The following is a 26079-nucleotide window of genomic DNA, read 5'->3' as shown; positions in this document are numbered from 1 at the left end:
TATACTTGTGTAATTACATACAACACGTGATAAATAAAGTTATCCAACATAAACTTTGCAGGTAAACACAAAAAGTGACAAGTCCATAAGGTGTCAGACAGGTGATTGTCAGACGTGGTTACAATACCATAAAGTACCACTAGATGGAATGCTTGTTTATATTTTGTGGTCAAGCTGAAACTATAGCATCTGAAAACAGCAGGTGATGTGTCATTTTAATCTGGTTTGCACTGATCTGGAAAGTGGTATATGGTGTGGTTATTTTGCATATTGTTTTAAAACTAGCTGAAGATTGAACATTTATGTGTCTATGTGATCTGATGTCGATCTGAAGTGTATCTTCTGTAGTACCTGGAACGCAGGCTGCTGGTCTTAGGGGAAGTTTAGTGAATCTGAATCTGAATCAAAGAATCTGTATATGACATTTTCAAATATGTCACATTCTTATTGCAAGCCAATGAAATATATCAATCCACTAAACTGGTTCATCCAGGACATCTGGTTTAGATTTTTAGGATGTAAACTTAATATTTATAGAGCTTTGGAGTATAAAAATGAACAACATATTTGACTACTGTGTCAAGCTCACTGTCGAAGTCTAATTGGATTATTAATTAACCTTTCTTATTCACAGTACATATAGTTTTGTGATATATGTTTGGTCAGACAGTTGACATGTTGCATGACCCAGAAACATCAGATTTTATGTCCTTTAAATTATGAGTACTGGGTAACCTTGATTATTTATTTGATTATGTATTTTCGACATTTGTTGTTTAGGCTTGATTATAAAAACAGCCAAAAATCAAACCGATTCTGCTGTATTAATCACATTTTTGTATTTAGAAATGTAATTTTTTGTTACCTGCTGGATCTGATGTGGTCAATAAACGGCTAAAATTACAATTCAAAAGAAAGTACAATCTTTCTTGAGTATTTATCTACTTTTTGCCTTACAAAAAAAAAAAAAAAAAGTCGATGCTTCACAAAAACATTGTATAAGATGGTTACTTGCATACTTTCCGAAAATTCTTTTTGCTAATATTGTAATATTTCACTGGAACCAAAAGAAAAAGAAAGAAATGGTGCATCCCTTAAATTTCATTTTCCAGTGTTTTTGTATATATTTTTTTTTCATGGACCATTGTCCCTCTGTGCCTTGAGCAGGGAAATCGCTCCTTTACTGGGGAGGGTCCTCGAAGGACCTTCGCCACCTATGTGGAGTGACCTCTATCCCCCGTCTGCCTCTGTTTCACCTCATCACCGGTGGGGCTCCATCTTGGGCCTGCTGGAAGTCCTCGCCTCTTGGACCTGAGGAGCCTGTGGATTCGCCTTCGGTGGCTCCATTCCACCTTGTCCCGCCATACAGACACCTGCGCCTGCACTCCTCCCACCCTCAATTCCAGCGTGGGCCATTCAGCCTCATGGGGCTCCGTTGGTCAGTAGGCATGGTCTGCCCCTGCTCTGCCCTCCCTCGGGTTCTCCCACTCCCTCCACATCACCATAGCACCATTTTGAAAAACATCCGCTGAACACAAACTACATATGCTATTCTGTGTCAGCCACGCCACACAGATGCACCGTTTTCATTAAAATCAAATCATAAATACAAGTTGAAAACATATCCTTGTGTTGTGGCTGACATAGAACATACGCTGCTTGCATTCAGTGGATGTTCTCTAAAATGGTGCTATGGTGATGCGGAGAGACAGAGGAGACAAAATGTTGAATAAAGTTGTTTTTTTGTTTTCTTCACATACAACAAGTATTCTGATCGCCTAATAATGTTACGGTTGAAGCACTGAAGGTGGAATATTCTCACGATGTCTTTCATACTTCTCTGGACCTCGACACTGTTATTTACTTGGCAGTCTGTGGGACAGTCTCAAGCCTCCCGGCTTTCATCCAAAATATCTTAAATTGTGTTCCGAAGACAAATAAAGCTTTTACGGGATTGGAACGACATGGGGGTAAGTGATTAATGACAAAATTTTCATTTTGGGGTTGAGTATCCCTTTAAAGCTGTAAAAGATATGTTTTCCCATTTCCATTTCATAACACATTCTATATTAGACATGTTCCAGGCATATTACTTAAATTTTAACTAATGCAGTAAGTAAAGTAATAGGGAAAAAGGACACACGCTCATAAAAGAGATTTTACATTATCCCCACATTCTGGTTTTTCAACTTGTCCTTTTGAAATGATGCCTTAAACAATGAAAGACATTTATTACCATCATTCACAAATAAGTAACAAATACATACAAATCAAAAGAGAACATCACATTTCTGATGTGTTAAGAACTGTAAAAACTAAATATTTTAAGGGAAGGCTTATCTAAACAAACTACGAAATATCAACTGTGTAACTTGACTTTAGTGAAGTTGCTTGTTTAAATTCCATCTAATATTTTTCAGATGTATAGAACAGTCTGTCATTCAATAAGAGTCCATCATCAGTAACATGATGGACTACTGCGGGTTTCCAAATTGCTATTGTTGAAGACTCTGGTTCTTCATATGTTAGCTGTAACTTCAAGGGGCACAGTGTGATTAGCACGTGCTAAGAAGTCATCATCCATCATAACCAGCTGATGTAGAAGTAGCAGAGTCAATATATCAATTTTCATTTTTTTCTTCTGACTTTGGGCTTTTTGACAGGCCGAAGATATGGGTTGTCAATCATGTTTTCCTCACTGGCCTTCCCTGTAGGCACAACACCACCAGGCGGCAGCACTACGTTCTCCTTATCTGTACTTGGGTCATCCTAGAAAAAAAAAAAAGATTCTTTAAATTAGTTGTTACTAAAACAAAATAATTGATATATAAACAAAAATAAATAGTTATTGAAATATTACATACACATATATACACACACACACACCGATCAGGCATACTTTATGACCACCTTCCTAATATTGTGTTGGGCCCACTTTTGCTGCCAAAACAGCCCATCAAGACATGGACTCCACTAGACCCCTGAAGGTGTGCTGTGGTATCTGGCACCAAGATGTTTGCAGCAGATGCTTTAAGTCAGTTGCGATGTGGGGCCTCCATGGATCGGACTTGTTTGTTCAGCACATCCCACAGATGCTCGACTGGACTGAGATCTGGGGAATTTGGAGGCCCAGTCAACACCTCAAACTCGTTGTTGTGCTCCTCAAACCATTCCTGAACCATTTTTGCTTTGTGGAAGAGCACATTATACTGCTGAGAGAAGCCACAGACACCAGGGAATACAGTTTCAGGGTTGTACATGGTCTGCCACAATGTTTAGGTAGGTGGTACGTGTCAAAGTAACATCCACATGGATTTAAGGACCAAGGTTCGCCAGCAGAACATTACCCAAAGCATCACACTGCCTCCACCGGCTTGGCTTCTTCACATAGTGTATCCTGGTGCCATCTGTTCCCCAGGAAAGTGACGCACATGCACAAGGCCATCCAATGCAGCCCCATAAGCAACAAACTGCAATGCACTGTGTATTCTGACATCTTTCCATCAGAACCAGCATTAACTTCTTGAGCAGTTTGAGCTACAGTAGCTCTTCTACCTGATCTGACCACAGGAGGCAGTTTTCGCTCCCAACGTGCATCAATGATATTGGCCGCCCATGACCCTGTCTCCGGTTCACCACCGTTGCTTCCTTGTTCCACTTTTGATAGATACTGATCACTGCAGACTGGGAGACCCAGTCGACTAGCCATCACAATTTGGCCCTTGTCAAAATCACTCAAATCCTTACACTTACCCATTTTTCCTGATTCTAACACATCAACTTTAAGAACAAAATGGTCACTTGCTGCCTAATATATCCCACCCACTAACAGGTGCTGTGATGAAGAGATAATCAGTGTTATTCACTTCACCTGTCAGTGGTCATAATGTTATGCCTGATCGATGTATGAATATATACTTTATAAACAAACAAACAAAAAATTAAAAACAGACAAGCAGGTATGTTCTTCATAAAAATTTTGAAGAGAAAAAATGCTTCATGCTTGCCTGAATAATGTGACTAGAGTTGTTCTCTGTGTCTGTCTGGTCATCCTGCTCAGATGAATCGGTCTCCTCCAATGACTGAAGCTCTAGTTCAGAGGGCAGCAGGGCGCTGAGGTAAGGGATGGTGCTCGGCTTTGCTGAAATTACTTATTACACACAGAAAGATGAATAAAACTAGAAAGTCAAAAGGGCAGTCAAAGTAAAAGGAAGACACTGGCAGTATTTGGGACAGAAAAACTCACAAGGGAATGCACTGATGTCATCCTTAAAAAGGCTTTGCGTCTCTCCTGTCTTGGCCATGAAGCGGGTGAGCGCGCGCTCCACATCTCTCCTTTGTGATGCCGCCTTCTCTCTCACCACCTGGTAATCTGACACAGGCTCTCTAAAGGTCTAAAACACAGAAATGGGAGATATGTTTTGAAGTAGAATGTATGTTCTTTATGTTACTGGTTGTTAAGTTGAAAACCACACTATATAAAGGCCAGTGTTGGGAAGGTTACTTTGGAAATGTAATAGGTTACAGATTACAAGTTACCCTGTTTAAAATGTAATAGTAGTGTAACTTTTTCAATTACTTTATTAAAGTAATGTAACTAATTACTTTTGAGTACTTTTTGATTACTTTTCTAAATTTGTGAAAATTAAAAAAAGCATATACATCAACTCAAATACAGTTATCTAATAAGCATGTGACGTATTCTGTGTAATAAACTCCTGAAACATTGGTGTTTTTTTTAAACTGCTGTCTCTTTGTATATGATATGATGATAGTTTTCTCAAAATAAGTAAAATGCACATGAAGTGACACAGAACAGTTCTAGAAATTATGTTTATGTGCTCGTGTACTCCTATATTGAGGCAGCAGAGTTTGAAAACACTGCGAGCTTCAGTAGGCCTATGTGTAGTAAATGAAACCATGTCTTTGCCATTAATTTACAGGAGGGGCGGACTGGGAAAAAAATTCAGACTGGAAAATTCAAACTCATACAAACAAATTCATGGACAAAACTATTTTTTGTATGGACCTGACATAAAAAAGGTTTAAATCTTTAATTTGGGGACATGCAAAATAATTAAAAGTTCTCTCCTGAACTGCACCTTCACTTCCATTTTTCTCTTCAGTCTCTTTATTTTGCCCTGTTATCCATCTCTCTCATGACTTTAATACTCAAGATTGAACAAAACTATACTTTACAATACAATACTCTACAATACTACAATATCTTTATAGAAAAATCCTAATACTGTACACGAGTCATGTTTTCCTTACAAAAATTGACCATGCTTTTTTTAGCCTATATACAATAACCTTTTTTTTTTTGTTTTGTTTTTTGCAAATGGATTTGTATTTATTTTTAAATAAATACATTTGTAAAATCATTTTAAATTTTTGGTTACCACAGTTAAACAATAGTAACTATTTTCTCTGGATTTATAGAAATATATTAAAACGTTAATTTTCGTAAGGGTTGTGTTGTTGTCTGTCGTAGCTCCCCCTAAACCTATAAAAAAAATCTGATTGTTTTTCAGCTAAATTACTACTGTAACATTACAACAGATAATAATGATGTCCTTTATATAGTATTTTAAGTGATGACTGACGAGCAACGTGCTGCTGCTTGATTAATTAAATAAAAAAACAAAGACAAAAAAGCATCTTTACAGATGAAACTGACCTGAAACCCTGAACAGTAGTTCTGCTTCTCTGCTCCAGCAGTCCTCTCTCTCTCTCTCTCTCTCTCTCTCTCTCTCTCTCTCTCTCTCTCTCTCTCTCTCTCTCTCGAATTGATTACTCTGAGTCTGATCCAAACCGTTTGGCGGAGGCGCGGAGAGCGCGCGAGTCATGACTAACACTTCCTGATTTATTAGAGATTTAATTATCAAACGGCGTATTCGCAAATGATCGCTTTATTACATTCGGCAGGCAATTATACAATAATGATATTAAAATAGCGGGCAAAATCGGCTGCCAGGCCACCGGGAATTGTCCCGGTTCTCCCGGTGTCCAGTCCGCGCCTGATTTCCACAGACACGCAGAACGTGCAGGAGTCATATATTGCATTTTTGGGGCTTAATATTCACAGACACTAGTCCATGTCATGTTTTGATTCAAGTGTACTGACCTACTTTTGATTTAGTCATCCAAAATGTGGCATATTCCGTCCGCGTTAGGCATTCCGTTTTTATGACTGGATTCTACGAACCAGACTGTATTTCCGCATCCCGGAAATAATTAGGGCGGTATGTCTCAGAATAGTCAGTGCTGTATGTGGATGTGTGTAAATATTCAAATGTAATCCCCTTTGTAATCGTTAAAAATTTCATAAGTAACTGTAATTTAATTACTCATTTTTTCTTAGTAACTGTAACTAATTACAGTTACATTCATTTTGTAATTAAATTACGTAACGCCGTTACATGTAACTAGTTACTCCCCAACACTGATAAAGGCACTAGGTGAGCAATAACTCACTGGTGTTTTGATGTATGTATGAGGATCTGGGAATTCAGGGAAGTGGCCGGGGATGTATGTTGGATGAGTGCGCTTCTGTCCGGCCACGAGGGCTTTTGGGATGACTGGAGCATTCGTTACTGGAGCTGTTAAATACAGAAGAATACATTTAAACAGGAACAATTATTACAGACAATACAAGATAAATAGATATATTGGTGAAATATGGTAAACCTACGTGCAGTTATAACCATCCTTTGGGATCTTTTGGCATACACTGGAAGAGTATCCACATTAAAACCTGCGATTGTGGAAAAAGTAAACCACCGCATAAGTTAAAATCGTATTAACATATGAACACGATTCAACCTCATAGAGAAGAGGAATCTTTTAAGCTTCCTAAGATTAAATAAACTGATTAAAGGGCAACCAACCCATTTCGACCAGTGTGACAACCACATCCGAGAGTGTAGGGGTGCTTCTAGCTGTGTGCTCACAGGTTGCTTTCGCACAACGTCCAACCTCAGTTATATCTATCAAAAGATATTGATACTCTTAATATTAAAATGCATACAATAAACTTGTGTTCATTCTAAAATTGAAACAAAACAATTACATAAATCTTTATTAAATACATTTATAATTTTTATTTTTTTTGGACAAGCCTCACAGGTGTCTTGCATGAGATAAGGGAAGGACTCACAGCTCTGCATCATCTCCGTGAGTGTCTCCACCACCGCTTTCTCAGCGCTCTCGAAGCCACACTCTGTCAGCAGAGAGCTTACCACCACCTGCAGCGTGCGTCTCCGAGCCAGCTGATAGTTCTCCGTAGGACTTGTGCTGGTCTTACTGCTCCCCGAGCGCTGCAATTATTAATCAAAAGAACAGAGTATTAAAGATCAGGATGTCCAACTGCAAATGTTTGACTCTCTCAAAACCAAGTTTTGGTTGCTGCTACTTATGGTTCGCATCAAAAAGTTTAAACCAGTGTAAGATGTACTGCTGGTCTTCCAGCCTGGTCAGACTGGGAGACCAGTTTAAATCTGCTAAGACCTTCTCAGAAATAGTGGTGACTGCCTACTTAGCATGTTTGGCATCATAAGAGTGTTCCGAAAGCAGGTCTGGCCATAAAATAGTGTCCAGGTAGGGAAGACCATTTGGTTTGAGACTTTCTGCTGACAGACACTGAACTGTTTCTAGACAGCCTCACTACATTTATTGTAAGGGCTATATTATATATATATATATTTTTTTTTTTCTTACATAATACAAATGACCGGTTTGTTTGGATATAAAACAGCGTCTACTTTAAAAATGTGTGACAGTTCTTCTCTTAAATGTGCCTTATATTAAACAAAAAACCATAAAGTAAGTGTTGTTTGGCTAAGCTAGCAGACTGTAGGCAATAACAATGATAGGCGATATTTACGCTTCCGGAGTTTAAAGATCCGCTCCCCATCACTACAGAATCTGCCATGGTCTTTCCTCTGGTGTTTAGCACTCGAAAATTAACTCATTGTGCGTTCTGCATTCCCTAATAACTGTAGTGGACGTTTATATATTTGGTGAAAATGGCAACCCTATCAGAATTTCCAACAGGGCCACCGGAAGTCTGTTGTTTTCGCCGCGTTTACAAAATAAAAGTAAAACAAACAAAAACTTTGCAGACCTATGAAAAAAAGAAAAGGAAAAATTGGAAATATAAATATAAGTATTTTGTGTGTTATATTTGACGTCATTTATGGAACATATTGCAGAAAAGAAATATATTTTTGCAGATATAAAGAAATTGTTGTCTGGATGCCATAGCCTTTGACAGTCAGTTTGACTTGAACCACAACATGCGGGAAACGTTTCTCCTCCATTCATGTTTAAAAAGACTGATAACTGTTTGTGTGAAACATTGTAAAATGTCTTACAGTAACTGAGGAAGATTTGAGGAAGAATTCGAATTTATTTCATTGGTTAGAACAGAAGAAAGCGTTATACACATAAACTACGTTACGAAAAACCAAAGCAAACGATGGCCTAATTAGAATGGCAGGCACTTTCTTAACAGAAGCATTCTCGTCCTGTTCGATCAAAAAGAAAAACTATAAAACCACCCTTTAGTGTAGAACATCTACTGTATAAACTCTTTGACTTTTACATGCATTAATTATTAAATATAATTTTGTTTAGATATCATTAAAAGCTACTTTAAAAGTAAAAAAAACCATTTATATACATTTATATCATTTAGTTTCATTCTGCTTTGTAAAGACTAGACATCATAACATTAATTGTAACTATATTTTATTACATACTAAATTTCATTTTTATGTATTTCCAGCCATAGTTTTAAACATAGTTTTTATTTTCCAGATAGTATACAGTATAATAAATATCAAGCTGGTATTCACACACATTATAAATGGAACTCTATTCATGAAATATATAACTAACTTTATATTTAATATACTTTATATATTATAAGGGGCTACCTTGCTAGCGGAGAACGCATTTGGGTCCCCTTAAAGTTTTTTAAAACCCGTTTTCCAGAGCAAAGTTTAGTCCACGGGCATTTATTGTGAAAGTTGGTGCAGCGGGCGGCCATCACCTGGTGTCGCTATTTTCAACTGCCTCACCAGCTAAAGACAGACACACTCATTACGTCTATAATCGCAACGCTTGATTATTGTCTTGGTTTCCCAGCCTCGATTCCTTACTGATGAGGGACTTTCGGCCCGACTGACACAGGGAGATGGGGGTACACAACATTTCAGACCAGGTGAGAGATATTAAAACCCCATGAATGGCGTAAATCAAGCAGTTTTGTTGTTCGCTCTCTGCGCTTGTGTGCAGAGCCTGAAATGTTAGCTAGCTCCCTGACGATTGATTGTCCTATTTCCCTCATAGTTCTCGCATCGAAACTTGGGGTTTTGTTATGCATTTAACTGTAAATCCCACGTTTATACTATATAATATGGGTATAGGGCTACCAAAGAGATGTTAAAATGGAAAAATAACCCTTTAGCACGCCTAGACGTTAGCCAGCGTGCTAAGCCTGATGAGCTGGGTGTCAGCCAGCCGCATAGGAACACATCTATTATGTGTTTGTTTTTAAACCGCACACGTTTATTAACATATTTAACAAACACTCACGCTTTTGTTAAATAAATGTCTTTTTATAACAGTACTGTATGCAAATTTATCATACCTACGTAGATACAATTGCAGTGTGTTTTGTTGCAGCTGTCTTATGATACTCAACGATCATCGTATTTGATTATAATCATACCTCATAAGTGACACTTAAAGTTATATACTGTAATCAGAAGCTTCTCGAGCAAAAGGTTTGAATTTGTTGTCATATTTCATAGCAGTATCATAACATCCACCTTTTTTTCCTTCCTCCTCTAGCCGCCTCTGGTCCAGGCCATATTTAATAGAAATGCAGAAGAAGTGAAGTTATTTTTGCACAAGAAAGATGAAGTCAATGCACTGGTATGTTCTGAATGGTGTATTTTATTTTGAGCAGGAATTATTTGTCTCATCTGCATATGCTATGTCATAAATAAGACAGATGGTCTGGGTGACTGACTGTACATATGAGCTGTGTGGAAAGGAAATAAAAAAATCTGTTAACGTTTTTTTCCTACTTACTTTTGTCAGGACCAAGAGCGCCGCACACCTCTTCATGCTGCTGCCTGGCTGGGGGACGTTCATATAATGGAGCTTCTCATCACCGCAGGTTTGAAGTTAAACAGCCGTGCTGCCAACACATGCTGTTACATTTTTAGCTATAAAACAGATAGTTCCAGTATCAAAATCTGATTGATCAATCCTTGATAAAGCCTTGTTAAAATACACAAATTAGTAACATTAATGGCATGTCATACCCGTTCGTCTAAATACAGTTTATATCAGGGTTTCCTAAATGGGGGGGGGGGGTCCAAGAGTTAATGAAAAGCTAATAATTAACTAAATCAAATCTAACATTAAGCAAACAGGTAGCATAATTAAAGTAAAAGTTAAATAATGGTCTTATTAAATCACAATCATCAAATCAAAGGCTCAATTTCAATGAAACAAGTTACATAGTGTGTGTTTCAAAGTGAAGGAAAACACTGTGATCATTTACACACACGTGCAGCTTATAATGCTATTGTTTCATGGCGGCACAGTTCAGAGGAAGTGCTGCTGCACAAAATCTCCATCTCTGCACTAATGTGCTATTCAATTCAAAGTGTTTATTATCATATACCAGTGAGGAAAACAAGTTTCCCTTAGCAATGAAATTCTTACTTTGCTGTCCACATTGAATGCCAAGACATACACAAATTTCTAAACACATACGTACAATGTAAGAAACATAATAATAAAACTATGCTGCAGTAATAGGAATATAGAATATGAAAATAGAAATATAGGTTGTGTATACCTAATATATGCGAAATTACACATTCATCCTAGATTAATTAAGTGTTTTATTATTTATTACCTGTCATATAGAAGCATTATGGTGTGGGAGGCTCTGCTTTATGGTGTATAGCTATGCCACAGATAATTAATTATTGCTTAAGTATTAGTCATTTATTTACTTAAATCTTTCTTTCTTCCCTTTTTTGTGTGTTTTTGGTTCACCTAACTGCATAGGTGCGAATGTCAATGCAAAGGACCATGTGTGGCTTACTCCATTGCACAGAGCAGCTGCTTCCAGAAATGAGGTAAGCAGCCTGTGTGATTTACATGCTTGAGTGGAAGCTCTGTCTGATTGACAACTTACTCATGCCATTGTTTAGCATTTTTAGCAATTTAATATGATTCATGCATTTTGTTTTATTGTTTTGGTTTTTTTTTTTACCCAGAGAGCTGTTGCGCTGCTGCTAAGGAAGGGAGCTGATGTTACCGTGCGGGATAAATTCTGGCAGACATCACTGCACATTGCAGCGGCCAACCGAGCCATGCGTTGCGTCGAGACCCTGCTGCCCCATGTGAGCAGCCTGAATATGGCCGACCGCACAGGCAGAGCGCCCCTGCATCACGCTGCTCAGAGTGGATACCAGGAGGTAGGATGGAATTACTCATCTAACACACTCAGGTGAATTAAAAGACAGGGTAGGCCACTTCAGCCCTCAACATCATTGTTTTAGCTCTCCACAAGATTGTGAAAGTGCAAAATGCTGCTGAATAGCCCCGAATACAGATGCTTCCATTTTGATGTTGTTTTTAATGTAACCTTCGCTGCATTTAGTCTTTTTTGGAACTGTTTGTATAATTGTCACAATATCAAATGTCAATAGCAGATACATTATACATTATAATTATAATCTTAAAATGTAGTCATTTAATTATTTTTATATATATATCTGTATTTGTAATATTAATTGGAGAAAACCACACATTTTGTGCAATCACAACTATTTAAATATTTCAAAATATTTCTATTTCTAATATTCAATATTAAATATTTGACATAACCAAATGTCACAATAATTTAAATATATAAAAATATTTGGATATTTTTTAATTATTTTGTATATATTTATTTTATATATATATGCTTTACATATGCTTTAGTACTTGATGCGTAATTGATAAAAATAAAAAAAAAAACGTATTACTATTGATACCACTTTTTTTCAGAACTAGACTGATACTTTTATTTTTTGGTACTTGCCGATACCAAGTACCGATACCTGTATTTTCATGCCATTTGTAATTTAAAAAAATACTGGGTAACAATCCACTCAGCGTGCCGTTCCTATCAGCTCGCGCACATTTATATTAATGACATACATGTACTTCATAGATATCCTTGATCTCTAAGAGCTCCATTCTGCTCTCTGCTGTTCTGTTGTCAGTGTTTCTTTCTCTGGACACAACATTGTTCACATGCTGTGTAACCTGGTACTGAAATACCAGTACTTTTAACTTCCTTGGTGCCAGTTTGTTTTTAAATCTCAGCCTGTTTATGTTAAAACGTGGTGTAAACTCTGCTTTTTGGAGTTCTCATGGTTGCCTCCAATGCACAGGTGGTTTTAATAAACATACAATGTGACTTTGTACTTTTACTGCCTAATAGATGGTTAAATTGCTGCTGAACAAGGGAGCCAATCTGAGTGCCAGTGACAAGAAGGACAGGCAGCCCATTCATTGGGCAGCTTACCTTGGTAAGTATATACTGTTTTTTTTTGTTTTTTTTCTGACGTGTTGTTGGTGTTTTCTGTAGCTGAATAGTAATTTTGCTTGTATTAGATTGGTTTCACCACCTTTAGCTACTTAGTGTTGATTTCTGGAAGATGTAGTGATACCAGAGACAACACTCAGTATGGCCTCTCTATTGAACAAAGCCCTGCCTTCTGGACAAAGAGCCAATCACTAATCTGTAAAGTCCTCGTGTCACTGCAGCTGCCATTAGAAGTCCAGGTTGATATAGGGTTCGGAGACATGTGCTTAGGACTGCACGTGCACTTCCTGCTCTAGCCTGAAATTTTTTCTTTTTTTTAAAGGCTATTTTAGCAAAAGAAACAACATTTATGAGGCCGTTGTTGTCAGATTTCATTGGTGATTTCAAATCTTTAATCATAAGCTTGGTGAACAGTTTTGGAGAATCTGATGTTTCCCCATTCAAAGAGATAGGAGCTGTACTTGCATGCCCGAGAGGCGTTTCAAAGATGGCCGGCGAGTCACGTGACTTGCCTTAAAGGGACTTTGGTAATACTAACCTGTTTGTTTCTTTCAGGACATCTGGAGGTGGTTAAGCTGCTGGTGTCTCAGGGCTCAGATAAGAGCTGTAAGGATAAGCGGGGATACACCCCTCTCCACGCTGCTGCTGCCAGTGGCCACGTCGATGTGGTCAAGTACCTGTTACGCAATGGAGCCGAGGTCAGTGCCAGGCCTTGACATTAACATTTTCCCACTTGTCTTTTAGACAAGTAAAAGTATAAGTTGTCTGGTTCCCAAATCATTTTGACAATACAGGAAGTCGTGGCCTAATGGTTAGAGAGTCAATCAAGGGGTTGTGAGTTCGAGTCTCGGGCTGGCAGGAATTGTGGGTGGGGGGAGTGCATGTACAGTGCTCTCTCCACTCTCAATACCACGACCAGCATAAATGGCTGCCCACTGCTCCGGGTGTGTGTTCACACACACAGTGGGCAGCCATTTATGCTGCGGAGCCCGGGGAGCAGTTGGGGGTTCGGTGCCTTGCTCAAGGGGACCTAAGTCGTGGTATTGAGAGTGGAGAGAGCACTGTACATGTACTCCCCCCTCCTACTATTCCTGCCGGCCCTCCGATTGCGAGTCCGACTCTCTTAAGCATTTAGGCTACGACTTCCCCACAATGGGAACAAATTGTCAAAAAATAGGATCAGTATTAGATATGTCGTAGCCATGACTCGTGATTTTGTACTTGCAAGATGGTGTCAAAGTTTCCTGGATAAGAAAGAAGGTTGATCCTTGGTTTACAGGATATTTTATTTAATGCTGTCTGTTTCTCAGATTGATGAGCCTAATGCCTTTGGAAACACTGCTCTCCATGTGGCCTGCTACACGGGACAGGAGGCCGTAGCCAACGAGCTGGTCAACCGTGGGGCCAACGTCAACCAGCCCAACCACCGCGGCTACACACCCCTGCACCTGGCTGCCGTGTCCACTAACGGGGCTCTCTGCCTGGAGCTGCTGGTCAACAATGGTGCTGATGTCAACATGCAGGTCTGGATAGGGAAATGGGAGTGGTTTATTAAGACATTGCTCTGATTGAACGATCTAAATGTATCTGACTTGAATTTTTGTATACTTTTTTTTATGTTTTTAAGCTTTAGGAAAGACTTCTCTTAGATCAGTGGTTCCCAACCTTTTTCACCTCGCGGCCCACACAACCAAACACCTATGTTTGCGCGGCCCACTGCAAAAAAAATTAACTGCCCCCACTATTGTTGGATTAATAACTTATTACTCAGAAGCTAGACTGTTAACTGTATTTACTGAATGAACTAGGGCTGTGCGATATGAAAAAAAAAAAAACCCTATCGCAATTTTTTTGATACATTTTGAGATTTCGATTTTAATCACAATTTTGACACACACGGATATGCTTTACAGTCATAAATGCATTCAGGATGATTTTGAAACATATTTCCAAAAGAAAACCAATTAGAACTTTTTCAAAAAGTTGTAACATCTCTAGAACAGACATAAGTCAAGTTAATCACTATAGTAAAGGTGTAACAACATTTATAGACTTATGGCAAAAAATAAATAAATAAATCCAGATCCAGGGACTTTTTTTCTTTTTTTTTTTGCCATGCATTGTTCATAGAGCTCATTAATTGTAGCGGTGCCTCGGGTGTTGAAATAGATTTGTTATACATTATACAGGTTCACACGTACTCTGTTTGCAGTGTGTATACAATATGTGTATGTGGTGCAGAAGCAGCAGCGAGAGCGCGTTATTGTAACGCGAAAGCACATTAACATAATGCACGAGCGCAAATCTCTCTGTTCGCACGCAGATTTCCTTTGCTCTGTCACAAAACCAGACGTGCTTGCTCAGATACATGCTGCTCTCGCGCGGAGAGAGTGTGTGCACTTAAAACATGTCTCCTCTCACTTAAACTGCGTCCTGTGCACTCACAACTCTCTATGCTCGTGTCATGTACTAGATATTAATTATTTTCGCATTATTAGTTTTTATTTCTAGCCTTTTACCGCGTGCAGTGTGAACGCTCTGATCCGTTAACATTGGCTCGGAAAAAAGGCGCATCACACACAGCGTGTGAACCTGGAGTTAGGCATATGCCCAGTCTGTTCTGTTCTTGCGCTAGGCGCGTTGCATTCTGATTGGATCATCGGATAGCATACTGCGGGAGGTCAGGTCCGCGGAAAATCATGCTATAAAGGCATTTAGAAATCGCGCATGCTCAAATCGTGATTTTATGACGATTTCTATTAATTGCACAGCCCAAAAACGAACAGGCAATGAACAGAAAATAGCTCGGGCTGGCACCGCTCAGCAAAACCAGATCCAGGCAGAGCTCGGCAGCGGGTAGACAGTCAGTGGAGCAAGCAGTCAGGAGGAAACATGTTGACAGCCATTTATGCATGTTTGAATTTGTTGTTCATATGCAGCAAAAATATAAATTGGTGGTTTATTCCTTAGTTACAGTTTAATTTTTTTTTTGTTATTTAATTATATAAAATGGTGTTTTATATAATTAATTATATAGTTATTTAATTTATATAATTAAATAACCGCGACCCACTGAAAACCACTGTCTTAGATAATTTTTTCTTCTCCACAGAGTAAAGAAGGGAAAAGCCCTTTGCACATGGCAGCCATTCATGGACGTTTCACTCGCTCTCAGATCCTCATACAAAATGGTTGGTTACTTTCCTTTTTTCACTCTATTTCCAATTCCTTTTGTAATATTTAACCCCTCTTGTTGTCTCCTCAGGTGGGGAGATAGATTGTGTGGACAGATATGGCAATACACCACTTCATGTTGCTGCCAAGTATGGCCACGAGCTGCTTATCAGCACCTTAATGACAAATGGTGCTGACACAGCCAGGTAAAGAACCATGTGTTTGTTGAGTGAGACTTTAGTTGTTTTTTCTTTTTTTTTGCTTTTAGTGAGAGGAGTAAGGACATCTCTTACAATATAGCAGTTGCATAATGTCTCTATCATACAATCTTAAGCGAATTTTGTGGCAGTTAAGCAGTGTTATTTTTAGTATTAATTATATACAATTATCCAATATTCTATTAATGTTTCAATTTATCTTTTATATTTTCAGTTTTCATTTTCATTTTGGTAAAAGAGTACGTTTTTTATATATACATATATATATATATTTGTATTATATGTATTAGGTAATATAGTTTTTTTTTTTTGTGCATTTTATTAATATTAGTATTGCAATTTGTTCAGATAGCTGAAAAGAATATTTTTATATTTTAAAATATAAACATTTATATTTTATATTAGCTTTATTTCAAGTATCAAAAATGTTTTTTCATAAGTTTTAGGTCACATCAACACTGGGATAAAGTGTGTAAATGACTCTGAAATATTAATAGCAATAATTACTTTTACAAATAAACTTCTTACAAATCATAATATTGAATATTTTGTAATGAATCTGTATTACCCACTTTCTTTGCTTGTTTATAAGATTTGGAATAATATGCAGCAAATTAAGACATGGCAGTGGAATTGTGCATTAATGAATACGTTCTGTTACAGATATTTCCTGACAGAATTAGGTGTATTTGTTTTATGTGCATTTAATTTTTCCTTGTATTGCTGACAATTTAGTTAAAAATGGCACAGTTTACCTATGTACACGAGACCGGGAATTTGCATTTACAAGGAAACTGATTCTAATCTCCTGTCAGTTTGCATGTTATCTGCTTGCGGCATGTGTAATGAAATAATTTGCTTATTTGTCCTCTTTGTACAGACAAGGGATTCATGGGATGTTTCCTCTACACTTAGCTGTGCTCTACGGGTCCTCTGACTGTTGTCGTAAACTACTTTCCTCAGGTACACATCCTTTCTCCATAAAAAGTGACCAATTACAGTAAGGGCCAAAGGAAAATTGTTTTGTCCCTAGACTATATTGTATATGCCCTTGTCCTTTAGGGAAGTGCTTTGATTGTAATATATGTTACTGAATAGTTTCATATTTATCTACGTTACTTCAAAAAATGTTATGATAATCCCATGGTACTTTATTAATGATAGATTGAAGTCTTAAAGCAGTCCATTAACTGCTTTTCATAGGACTGATTTGCTGCCAGCCAAAGTCACAGTTTACTCCTTTAACTAACATTGCATTGACTTTTGCAGGTCAGCTCTACAGCATTGTGTTGTCAATGAGTAAAGAACACGTGCTCTCGGCCGGTTTTGACATCAACACCCCAGACAACTTTGGGAGGACCTGTCTACACGCTGCTGCCTCTGGAGGGTGAGACTACAGCTCTACTTAGAAAGGACTATTTAAAAAGCCACTGGCCCACTTTATATCAAGTGTCCCCAATAACAGTTTTATGTGCACAAATGCCAAGAAGGTCATTTTGCTGAACAGACTCAACAGCCAGCATCTAAACGTCATTGAAGATTTTTTTTGTATATTTATGCATTTCCTTTATTCTCTTGATTCAGGAATGTTGACTGTCTCAACCTGCTCTTAAGCAGTGGAGCTGACATGAATAAGAAGGACAAGTTTGGAAGGTACGACTCTTCTGTGATAAAGTAGGATGCCCTCAGTTTCTGTCATGATCGTATCTGAAGTGTGCATGATGAAAACATCCTTATGCCGAGTAGAGATGCTCCGCAGTAATTTCTTTTAAATCACATTTATTTAATAATCAATACTCCGATATGCACATTGTAATTATATAATTGTTTTTCTGAAAGTTTCTTTTGACTGAATGTTTTCGGTTGCTGAAATTTCAATGCATTCTTTGCAACTACTTCTTTTTAATATTAGATTTTGGAATGAAATACGATGGACATTTTTATGAGATTTACCAGTATGTTTAAATTTGTGTGTCTCTCCACCAGGACTCCTTTGCACTATGCGGCTGCTAATGGGAGGTATCAGTGTGTGGTGGTTCTGGTAGGAGCAGGGGCGGAGGTCAATGAGCGTGACCGCTCTGGCTGTACACCTCTACACTACTCGGCTGCATCGACTGCCTTCTGCAGGTGAAATGCACTCACACATACCCACACATCTTCTTGCATCTAATAAATAGAATAGTGCATGGTTTACAAAGCATTACTGATGTCTGGTGTCTTTCTCAGAATGGACCGACCCCATGCCAGCACCCATCAGAACCAAGAGGATGGGGAAAAGGAATCCTTCCTGTAAGTCTACAAAAAAAATATTTGTTTATTAAAATAATTTGATGCCTGCTTTGCTTTGTATAATTAATAATTTGTTCCTCATGCAAGTAGCTTGTAATTATTTGAAATATTTAAAGTTCTAATGCTAGGTTCATTAAGGTACTACATGTTGTTTCATTGGAGAAAATATTTGACAATATTACAAGATATTAATAAAATTGAAAAACTCCCCCAAAATATATTTTTTTATTAAGCATCACAACTGTGAATATATTTTTTTCTCGGTGAGCATAAAAGTAATATTTTTTTGTTTTTGTTTTTTTAACATTTAACATTTAAAAAATCTTACAGACCCCAAACTTTTGAATGTTAGGGAATCATTTCAGTCTTTGAATCCCATGTGTTTTTTGATACTTTCAGTTGTGTGGAGCATTTGTTGGATAATGGCGCTGATCCATCTCTGTGCAACACTAAAGGATACAGTGCTGTGCATTATGCTGCAGCCCACGGCAACAAACAAAACCTGGAGCTGGTGAGATTGACCTTTCACTCTAACATCATCCACTGTGATTTGTTTTTTATTTTTTAACTATTTTATTACAGTAAAACACTTTATGCATGCCTTATACATGTTTTGTCCTTGATTCTGTAGCTTTTGGAGATGTGCTTCAACACACTTGGAGACAAGGAGAGCAACGGGTCCATCAGCCCACTACACTTGGCGGTATGTACAAAACGTAAAAAAAAAATCAGCAGCAATATACATCAGCAGATATTCTGTAATTCTACATTCATATAATGAGGTAATATTAATGGAAATGACTTTTGCTGTCAGGTGGAGTCTGGTCACTGGGAATGTGTCACCGTGTTAATTGAGTCTGGAGGGTATGTGGATGCCTGTGACCCGGTGGGGCGCTCTGTGCTATACGTAGCCTCTCAAAGAGGACATGCCCGCTGCGTAGAGCTGCTGCTCTGCCAATCAGCATCTTGCCTGCTCACAGAGCACCGCAGCAAATGGGGCCCTCTTCATGTTGCAGGTACATAGAGCATGTATGTGCAAATTGGCTTGTGAATCTGATCTTTCTGTGGAAAGTTTGACAAGTTGCTTGTCTGTTCTTTGTTGGCAGCTGCCAACAGCCACTCAGAATGTCTGCGAATGCTGCTCTGTAGCGAGGGGGGAGCCGATCTCGTTAATGTTACAGATGCGGAGGGACAGTATGTATGAGCTGATGGCTCTTCTACTTTCTTTTTTTCAGCTTTTTATTGTTTTACTCATATTCACAGCTTTTGTTATTAATAAATAAGGTAACACATGCCAAGTAATGCATCTTGCATAATCTGATTACTAGTCATCCAGATCTAATGATTTACAATCATTTGGAACGAACTCATTAAAAAATGTAGTATTTTTTTAAATAATTGATTCCTATGAAATATTGATACAACTGTTTTTATAATTCTGTTGATTTTATATTGATATAGATGTAATATTACAATTATAAATATAACTATTACATTTTAGGGGTTTTCATCTCGCAGTTGTTGATCTCATTCTCACGGTTTCCCTCTCTCTCTTGATAGAACTCCACTAATGCTGGCAGTGCTGGGGGGACATACTGACTGCGTGCATCTGCTGCTGGAGAGAGGAGCTTGTCCTGATGTGAGAGACAGGAGAGGAAGAACAGCCTTACACAGAGGGGTGAGATTCTGAAATCATTAGCAAAGTTTCTGCTATAAACTCCTATTAATGGGAGGTTTCTAACCAGGTCTGTGTTTGTAGGTGGTGATGGGTCGGGAGGACTGTATAACCGCCCTGCTGTCCCACAACATCTCAGTCCTCAGCAAAGATTTTCAGGGGCGAACCGCGGTCCATCTAGCTGCCTCTTGCGGCCACGCTGACATTCTCTCCAGTCTACTTTCTGCTGCTGACCACACCCACCCCCACGACCCAATCACAGACCTCCACGGCTACACACCCACACACTGGGCAGCCTATCACGGTAAGAGCTCACACCTTTTGTGCCTCAATGGCTTGTTCACATTGATAAAAGTGTCATAAATTAAATAGGTGACTTGCATTATTTGTGAAACAGGTCATGAAGACTGTTTGGAAGTTTTACTTGAACTTAAACCATGTAGTATCCAGGAGGGAAACCCCTTCACCCCACTGCACTGTGCTCTGTAAGTGATGTTTTTCCTTTTCAGATTCAAGGGTGATGTCATTATATTTAATGTTGAAATAATTCCTGAGAAAGTAGAAACTGAACTGAAAAAGTCAGACAAATTAATAAAATGTCAAGTCATGGAAATGTCTTCTATAAATAATTCTAATTATTATCTACACTTATTTTTTGGTAATTATGTAAATAAGATAAGGGATGTAACAATCAACCCTGAGCCGGTCAATGTATTCAAATATTTGATTATTCAAATCAGTTGAGATGCCAAACCAATCACGATACAATTGGTGTAGGAGTTTATATGAATGTATCTCTGAGGACAACTCTGAGGAGTTTACGTTGTATTTTCTTTTAATCTTGCCTCTGAATAATGCATATTAAAGTAGTGTTCATAAGTACAACTCTGCTTCGTTTACAACGGTAACCCAGGAAACCCTGTATCATTACTGTTCATAAGCGCCATCTGCTGTCAGAGAGTGAATCTGCATCTCATTCAGCTCGTCTGCTGTTTTGTTCAGATGTTTTATGTAGTATAGTTTCACAAAATGAATTCTGTTTTTGCGTAAAAAAAAAAGGTAATACTTGTGGTAAGGGCGCATTAAAATTCACAACAAAGGTTTTTACATCGTTCAAAAGAAAATGCAGTTCCTTTGAACTTCCTATTTATCAAAAGAATCTTGAAAAAAGTATTACTGTTTCCACAAAAATATTACGCAGCACAATTGTTTTCAACATTGATAATAATAAATGTTTCTTGAGCACCAAAGCAGTATATTAGAATTAGCAGTTGAAAAAATATTAGCATATTATTATGATTTTATTAATTTATTATATTAATATTTTAAAATATATAAAATGTTAAAATGGAAAACATTTTTTTTTTATCAAATAAATGCATCCTTGGTGACTTTTTTTTTTTTTTCCAAAAACATTTAAAAATCTCACTAACCCCATACTTTTGAACAGTAGTGTACTTGCATACTTGTTCGAATAAATGTATTTTTTACAGCCACCGAAGTTAGCCATTGCATCTTTTCTGCGTAGTAAACGTGAAGTTTTTATGTGAAAGGTATTTAAATTAAACTATTATTTTTATATAATATGTTTCCTAATTGCCATGCTGCATGTTCTCGACATCCCATTGCAGCATTAATGGCCATAGTGGTTCTGCAGAGCTGCTGTTGGAATCCAGTGTTTGTAATTCGCTGGTAAACATCAGGGATGCCAAAGGAAGGTTGGTGCAAGTAGTTACTAAAATGCAATTGCTGTGTATTACAGTAGCTGTAAAATAGTTACAAATTGAAAACCAATACATCATTAATCTACTAGCTAGATGACTATGTTCTGATGTCTTGCACTCAGGACCCCACTTCACGCGGCCGCAGCTGCCGAGGATGTGGCTGGGCTGCAGCTGGTTCTGCGGCATGGAGCAGACATCAACGCCGTGGACCACTCAGGTCGTTCTGCACTGATGGTGGCTGCCGACAATGGCCGAAGTGGTGCTGTGGGTAAGAGTTGCACCATGTGTGATTAGTAATCTGAGACTGCAACCCCTCAGGCATTGTAAAATGTGACCCTATAGAGGGATTAATAGTAATTGTAGATTTTTTTGTTATTGTTGTATGCAGCCCTGCTGCTGCACAGAGCCAAAGCCGACCTGTCCCTCCTGGATGTGAACAAGAACACTGCCCTGCACCTGGCCTGCAGTAAGGTAACAGACAGCGCTTTTCTTTAAACTTAATGCTGATTATCTCTAGATCAGAACTCTCAAATGTTGTGCATATTGCTAACTGTGTTTGTCTTTATTTGAAGGCTAATGAAATGTGTGCCATGCTGATCTTAAAGGAGATCCACAACCCTATCCTCATAAATGCAACCAACAGTATGCTTCAGATGTGAGTTTCTTTGTCCTAGTTTGCTTGTTTTATCTTTGTGGCACAGAAGCTTCACACTTTACATGTAACTCAGTCAGAATAAACTTAACAAACGTTTTAAAATCATTCTCAAACTTTTTCTTCATATGTCAGGCCCCTCCACATTGCCGCCAGAAATGGTTTGGCCACCGTGGTTCAGGCCTTGCTGAACCGTGGAGCCACAGTGCTGGCAGTGGATGAGGCAGGTAAGACAGTCGTTGATGCAGTTTTTTTCTAAGTGAATTTGCAATAAAATAGAGACAAATTCATGTTTTGCATTTTTGGGCAAAGTTGGGTTAGAGTTGCTCACAGCAGTAATGACAACATGAACAGGTACAAGGATTAATATTAGGCGTAAAAAGTGAATTGTGCAATTGTTTCCATGGAACAGTTATTAGAAATGCTATATTAATACTGATAAAGTTAGCATACTAGTAACGAACTTTACTTGTTTCAAATGTTACAAACAAAAGGGACTTCTATTCGGGAAGATCCAGTACATTAGCATAGTGTCCCATCTTAACAACTGCTGCATAATCATGTAACTGATGTATTTGAGTGAGTTTCTCCCTGGCTGAGATGACTGTTGTGTTTTTGTCATGTCACAGGTCATACGCCAGCCCTGGCTTGTGCGTCCAATAAAGCTGTTGCCGACTGCCTAGCTCTCATTCTGTCAACCATGAAGCCTTCCTCCTCCACGCCCTCTTCGTCCTCACCGTCTTCTCCCAGCTTCAACCTGCTCAAGCACTGTGGCATCACCGCCGCCTGTCCCCCCCTGCCCAATGGAAGCCTTCGCCATGGTTACGGCAAAGATCGCCATGGTGCTACTATCGGTTTGGATGGCTACTTGACCGAGTGAGGCGTTGTTACTCAAAAAAGAAAAAGGAAAAAAAGTGTGGTCACTTGGTTTGGTCCTCTCTACACATCTAGATAAACCTATATGCAATTACAGCCCCACATCCCTCGTTTGCCAGTTTCAAAGCTTTTCTTCACATTTCAGTAGAGAGCGAACACAAGAGGACTAATTTAGCTATTTATTTTTATTTATTTTCCCCCACTTTTCTTTTCCTCCCACCCACTGACTCCCATTTTAGATGCTGTCCATTCAGTACGAGTCTAAAATCTAAAATCTGAATTCAAGCCATCTATTCGAACCAGTATGAATCACTGGCGAGTCAGTCCTCTATTTCTTCTCCATTTGCAGTCGATTTGACTCGGTTCATGTTAGACTTATGCAGCTGTGTGTCTCCATGGTAACAGTGATAATGGATGGGTTTCCATATCATGCCTCCTATTTGCGTGACGCTGTGGCCTTGCATAGGAATTTACAGCCTGCCCTGAGGAACAATTTAAACGGGTTACACTAGATTTGCATGAATTTACGGGACCATGTATTTGATAGTGGTCTTGTGTGTGTGTGTGTGTGTGTGTGTGTGTGTGTGTGTGTGTGTGTGTGCGTGCACGTGTATGTGTGACATCCACCTTGGCTCAAATTTTTTTCATCCCATACTTGATTATTACGTTTTTGAGGTTTTTATGTGAGGTGTAATCTTATTTAGCACAGATCAGGAAAAAAAAGCAAACAACTTAACAGAATCATATTGACAGAAGGGAAACCGTACTACCTTAAGCCAAAAGACCAATGTCCTCCTGATAGAGGGGTCTGATATGTAATGCTCGTTTACTTGTTAGAGAGAAAAGGGATAGTTTTCGGATGGGTGGGTTTTGAGGTTGAAAATTCACATTAGGTTTATAATGGAGGTATTAAGTAGTCCAGATCACTGTTTGTAGGTGGGCAGAAGAAAGAGGAGTTAAAAGTATCATGTTGTTGGCCGTTTAAACAACATTATGAAGATGCTACCCTAAGGAAGTATAGAAAGCACAAATGTCATACACCGTACTTGCTCCTTGGGACCGTTTGGTTTTATTTATTTTGGTTGTTTTTTTTGGTCTCATAAAATATCTTCAGTTAAATCTACTGCTTTGCTATAATATTTAGTGTGGAGTTGCTTTCACAGTGCCTACTGTATTTAGTTTTGACTACCTAGGATCCAATCAGTTAAACCCCATATGCACTCCCTTAAAGTCGTTGTGAACGTATGATTCATATAGGCTTTGGGGAGTGTATATTTGAAGTTTGCACAACTGGAGTGTTCAGGCTGATTGGAGTTTTTTTTTTTTTTTAATACACGTTTATGGTGTTTATGGGGAGCAGTCATGGGTATGACCAAAGCTAAGCGATTTCTAAATACCATTTTAATAGGAACTAATAGATACCCCAAAAAATATTTTCAATTAAAGTACTAAAGTAACATTCACCCCTGCTCTTTTTAAATGCTTCCTTATTGCCAAAGGTAGATTAATTAACAAAGTTAAGATTGTGCTTCCATTAGGTTTTTAGCACCTAAACACAACATGAGAACATTGTGAATGAGTGTTTAAAACATCCCTTTTTTTTCTGTGCACCACAAACAGGCAATATATGAGACAATCAGTTGAAAGGGCTTTTAATTTTGCCATAGATTTCTTTTTTTCCTAAACAAGCAAAACGTCAACACATTTTTTCCCAATTAGGAAGAGCTATATAAATCCCTTATATCTATCCCTTAATTAATGCATACTTCAGGCATGAAATGTGGACTTGTTCTTAATTATACCAATACTGTTGCTTTCACTACCGTATATCAGGATTTTAGTGATGTAGATAGAGTAGCTTTGAAGTGTTGTAACATTAACTGATATTTTATTAGTGAATGAAGGTGTGTAGACAAATGAAACTGTAACATTAGATGTTTAAAGGCTGTGTGGAGAGCATATTTATACTGATTTATGAAATGACCTCTTCGTCTTTGTAATAACAAGTTCTGGCTGCTTAAACAAGTTTCTCCACGCAGACCTGATATAAAGCACTTGCTTGTTCAGTAACAAAAAAGGATGAAAAAATACGCTTTTGCATCTATCATAAGCTGTAAATGGGCAAATATCTGACCTCTACTTGCAAGAGTACAAATGTGCATGTGTGCAAATCAGATTAGTCAAGATATATTGTAGTGTTTTGCCTGAGGAAAAAATCTAAATGGGCTACATGACTAAGAGGAAGTCCCTCATGGGAGTTTAATTCAAGCTTATTTACATGTACTTGAGATTGACTTTATCACGTACAATAACTTTTGCGAAGGATTGGTGGAGGGAATTAGTGCGTGTCTAGACAGCACAGGGTGCAATAATGAAGCTTGAAGTTATTTGCACTGCCAGTTATACTGCTTGTAGTTGTACTAAAAATATTTATCAATTTTGTCTAGCTAGTCATACCACAACTAGTTAAGTTCGAAAAACAAGTGCCCGTGGAGCCTTTAATTAGTAATGCATTTCATTTTGGTGCAAGAAAAAGTGCTGCTTTCGATTGTGTCTTTTTAGAGGAGATCTTTGTCTGTTTATTAGATTAAAATAATTCTTATCCAGCCAAAACCAACTAAAACGTATTTGCTTTAATTCCTCAAATTTTGAAATTTCTTATTGGCGTTGCACTAAAATTGTTGAATTGTTTTGTCGAATGTATGCCACAATTGTAGCAGCTTGCTTCAATGTTGGTGGAAAATCTTAAATGCAGTAGTTAGCAATTAAATGATTAGCTGGGCAAGTGGAACTTTGGAACTGAACCCTTTCAGAACCTAATAGACTGAATTTGTGCATTAGGT

At 38.1% G+C, this 26079-nt stretch overlaps 2 protein-coding genes across 2 annotated transcripts; one reads left to right on the top strand and one right to left on the bottom strand.

Annotated features, from left to right (window-relative positions):
* Positions 1-2211: 2211 nt before the first annotated feature.
* On the bottom strand, positions 2212-8078 carry LOC132128899 (transcription initiation factor TFIID subunit 8). The gene is made up of 8 exons (XM_059540290.1): positions 7886-8078; positions 7160-7319; positions 6891-6989; positions 6695-6757; positions 6478-6602; positions 4247-4394; positions 4008-4150; positions 2212-2769 (listed from the first exon to the last, which is right to left on the bottom strand). Exons 1-8 carry the CDS (start codon positions 7931-7933, stop codon positions 2629-2631), a joined length of 927 nt encoding a protein of 308 aa, XP_059396273.1. The 5' UTR covers positions 7934-8078; the 3' UTR covers positions 2212-2628.
* A 1008-nt stretch (positions 8079-9086) lies between these two features.
* LOC132129461 (serine/threonine-protein phosphatase 6 regulatory ankyrin repeat subunit C-like) lies at positions 9087-24373 on the top strand. The gene is made up of 28 exons (XM_059541079.1): positions 9087-9226; positions 9859-9942; positions 10111-10189; positions 11095-11165; positions 11307-11507; positions 12524-12611; positions 13184-13326; positions 13939-14151; positions 15741-15819; positions 15894-16008; positions 16901-16983; positions 17290-17407; positions 17605-17673; positions 18007-18147; positions 18247-18309; positions 18709-18820; positions 18941-19012; positions 19124-19325; positions 19416-19503; positions 19870-19987; positions 20069-20288; positions 20382-20469; positions 21616-21702; positions 21831-21976; positions 22097-22179; positions 22281-22363; positions 22496-22587; positions 22990-24373. Exons 1-28 carry the CDS (start codon positions 9200-9202, stop codon positions 23238-23240), a joined length of 3216 nt encoding a protein of 1071 aa, XP_059397062.1. The 5' UTR covers positions 9087-9199; the 3' UTR covers positions 23241-24373.
* Positions 24374-26079: the final 1706 nt, after the last annotated feature.

This window comes from Carassius carassius, chromosome 46 (genome assembly GCF_963082965.1).
Source record: "Carassius carassius chromosome 46, fCarCar2.1, whole genome shotgun sequence".
Taxonomy (NCBI): Eukaryota; Metazoa; Chordata; class Actinopteri; order Cypriniformes; family Cyprinidae; genus Carassius; species Carassius carassius.
The sequence above is the reverse complement of the archived record's forward strand: the minus strand, read 5'-3'. Positions and strand labels throughout refer to the sequence as shown.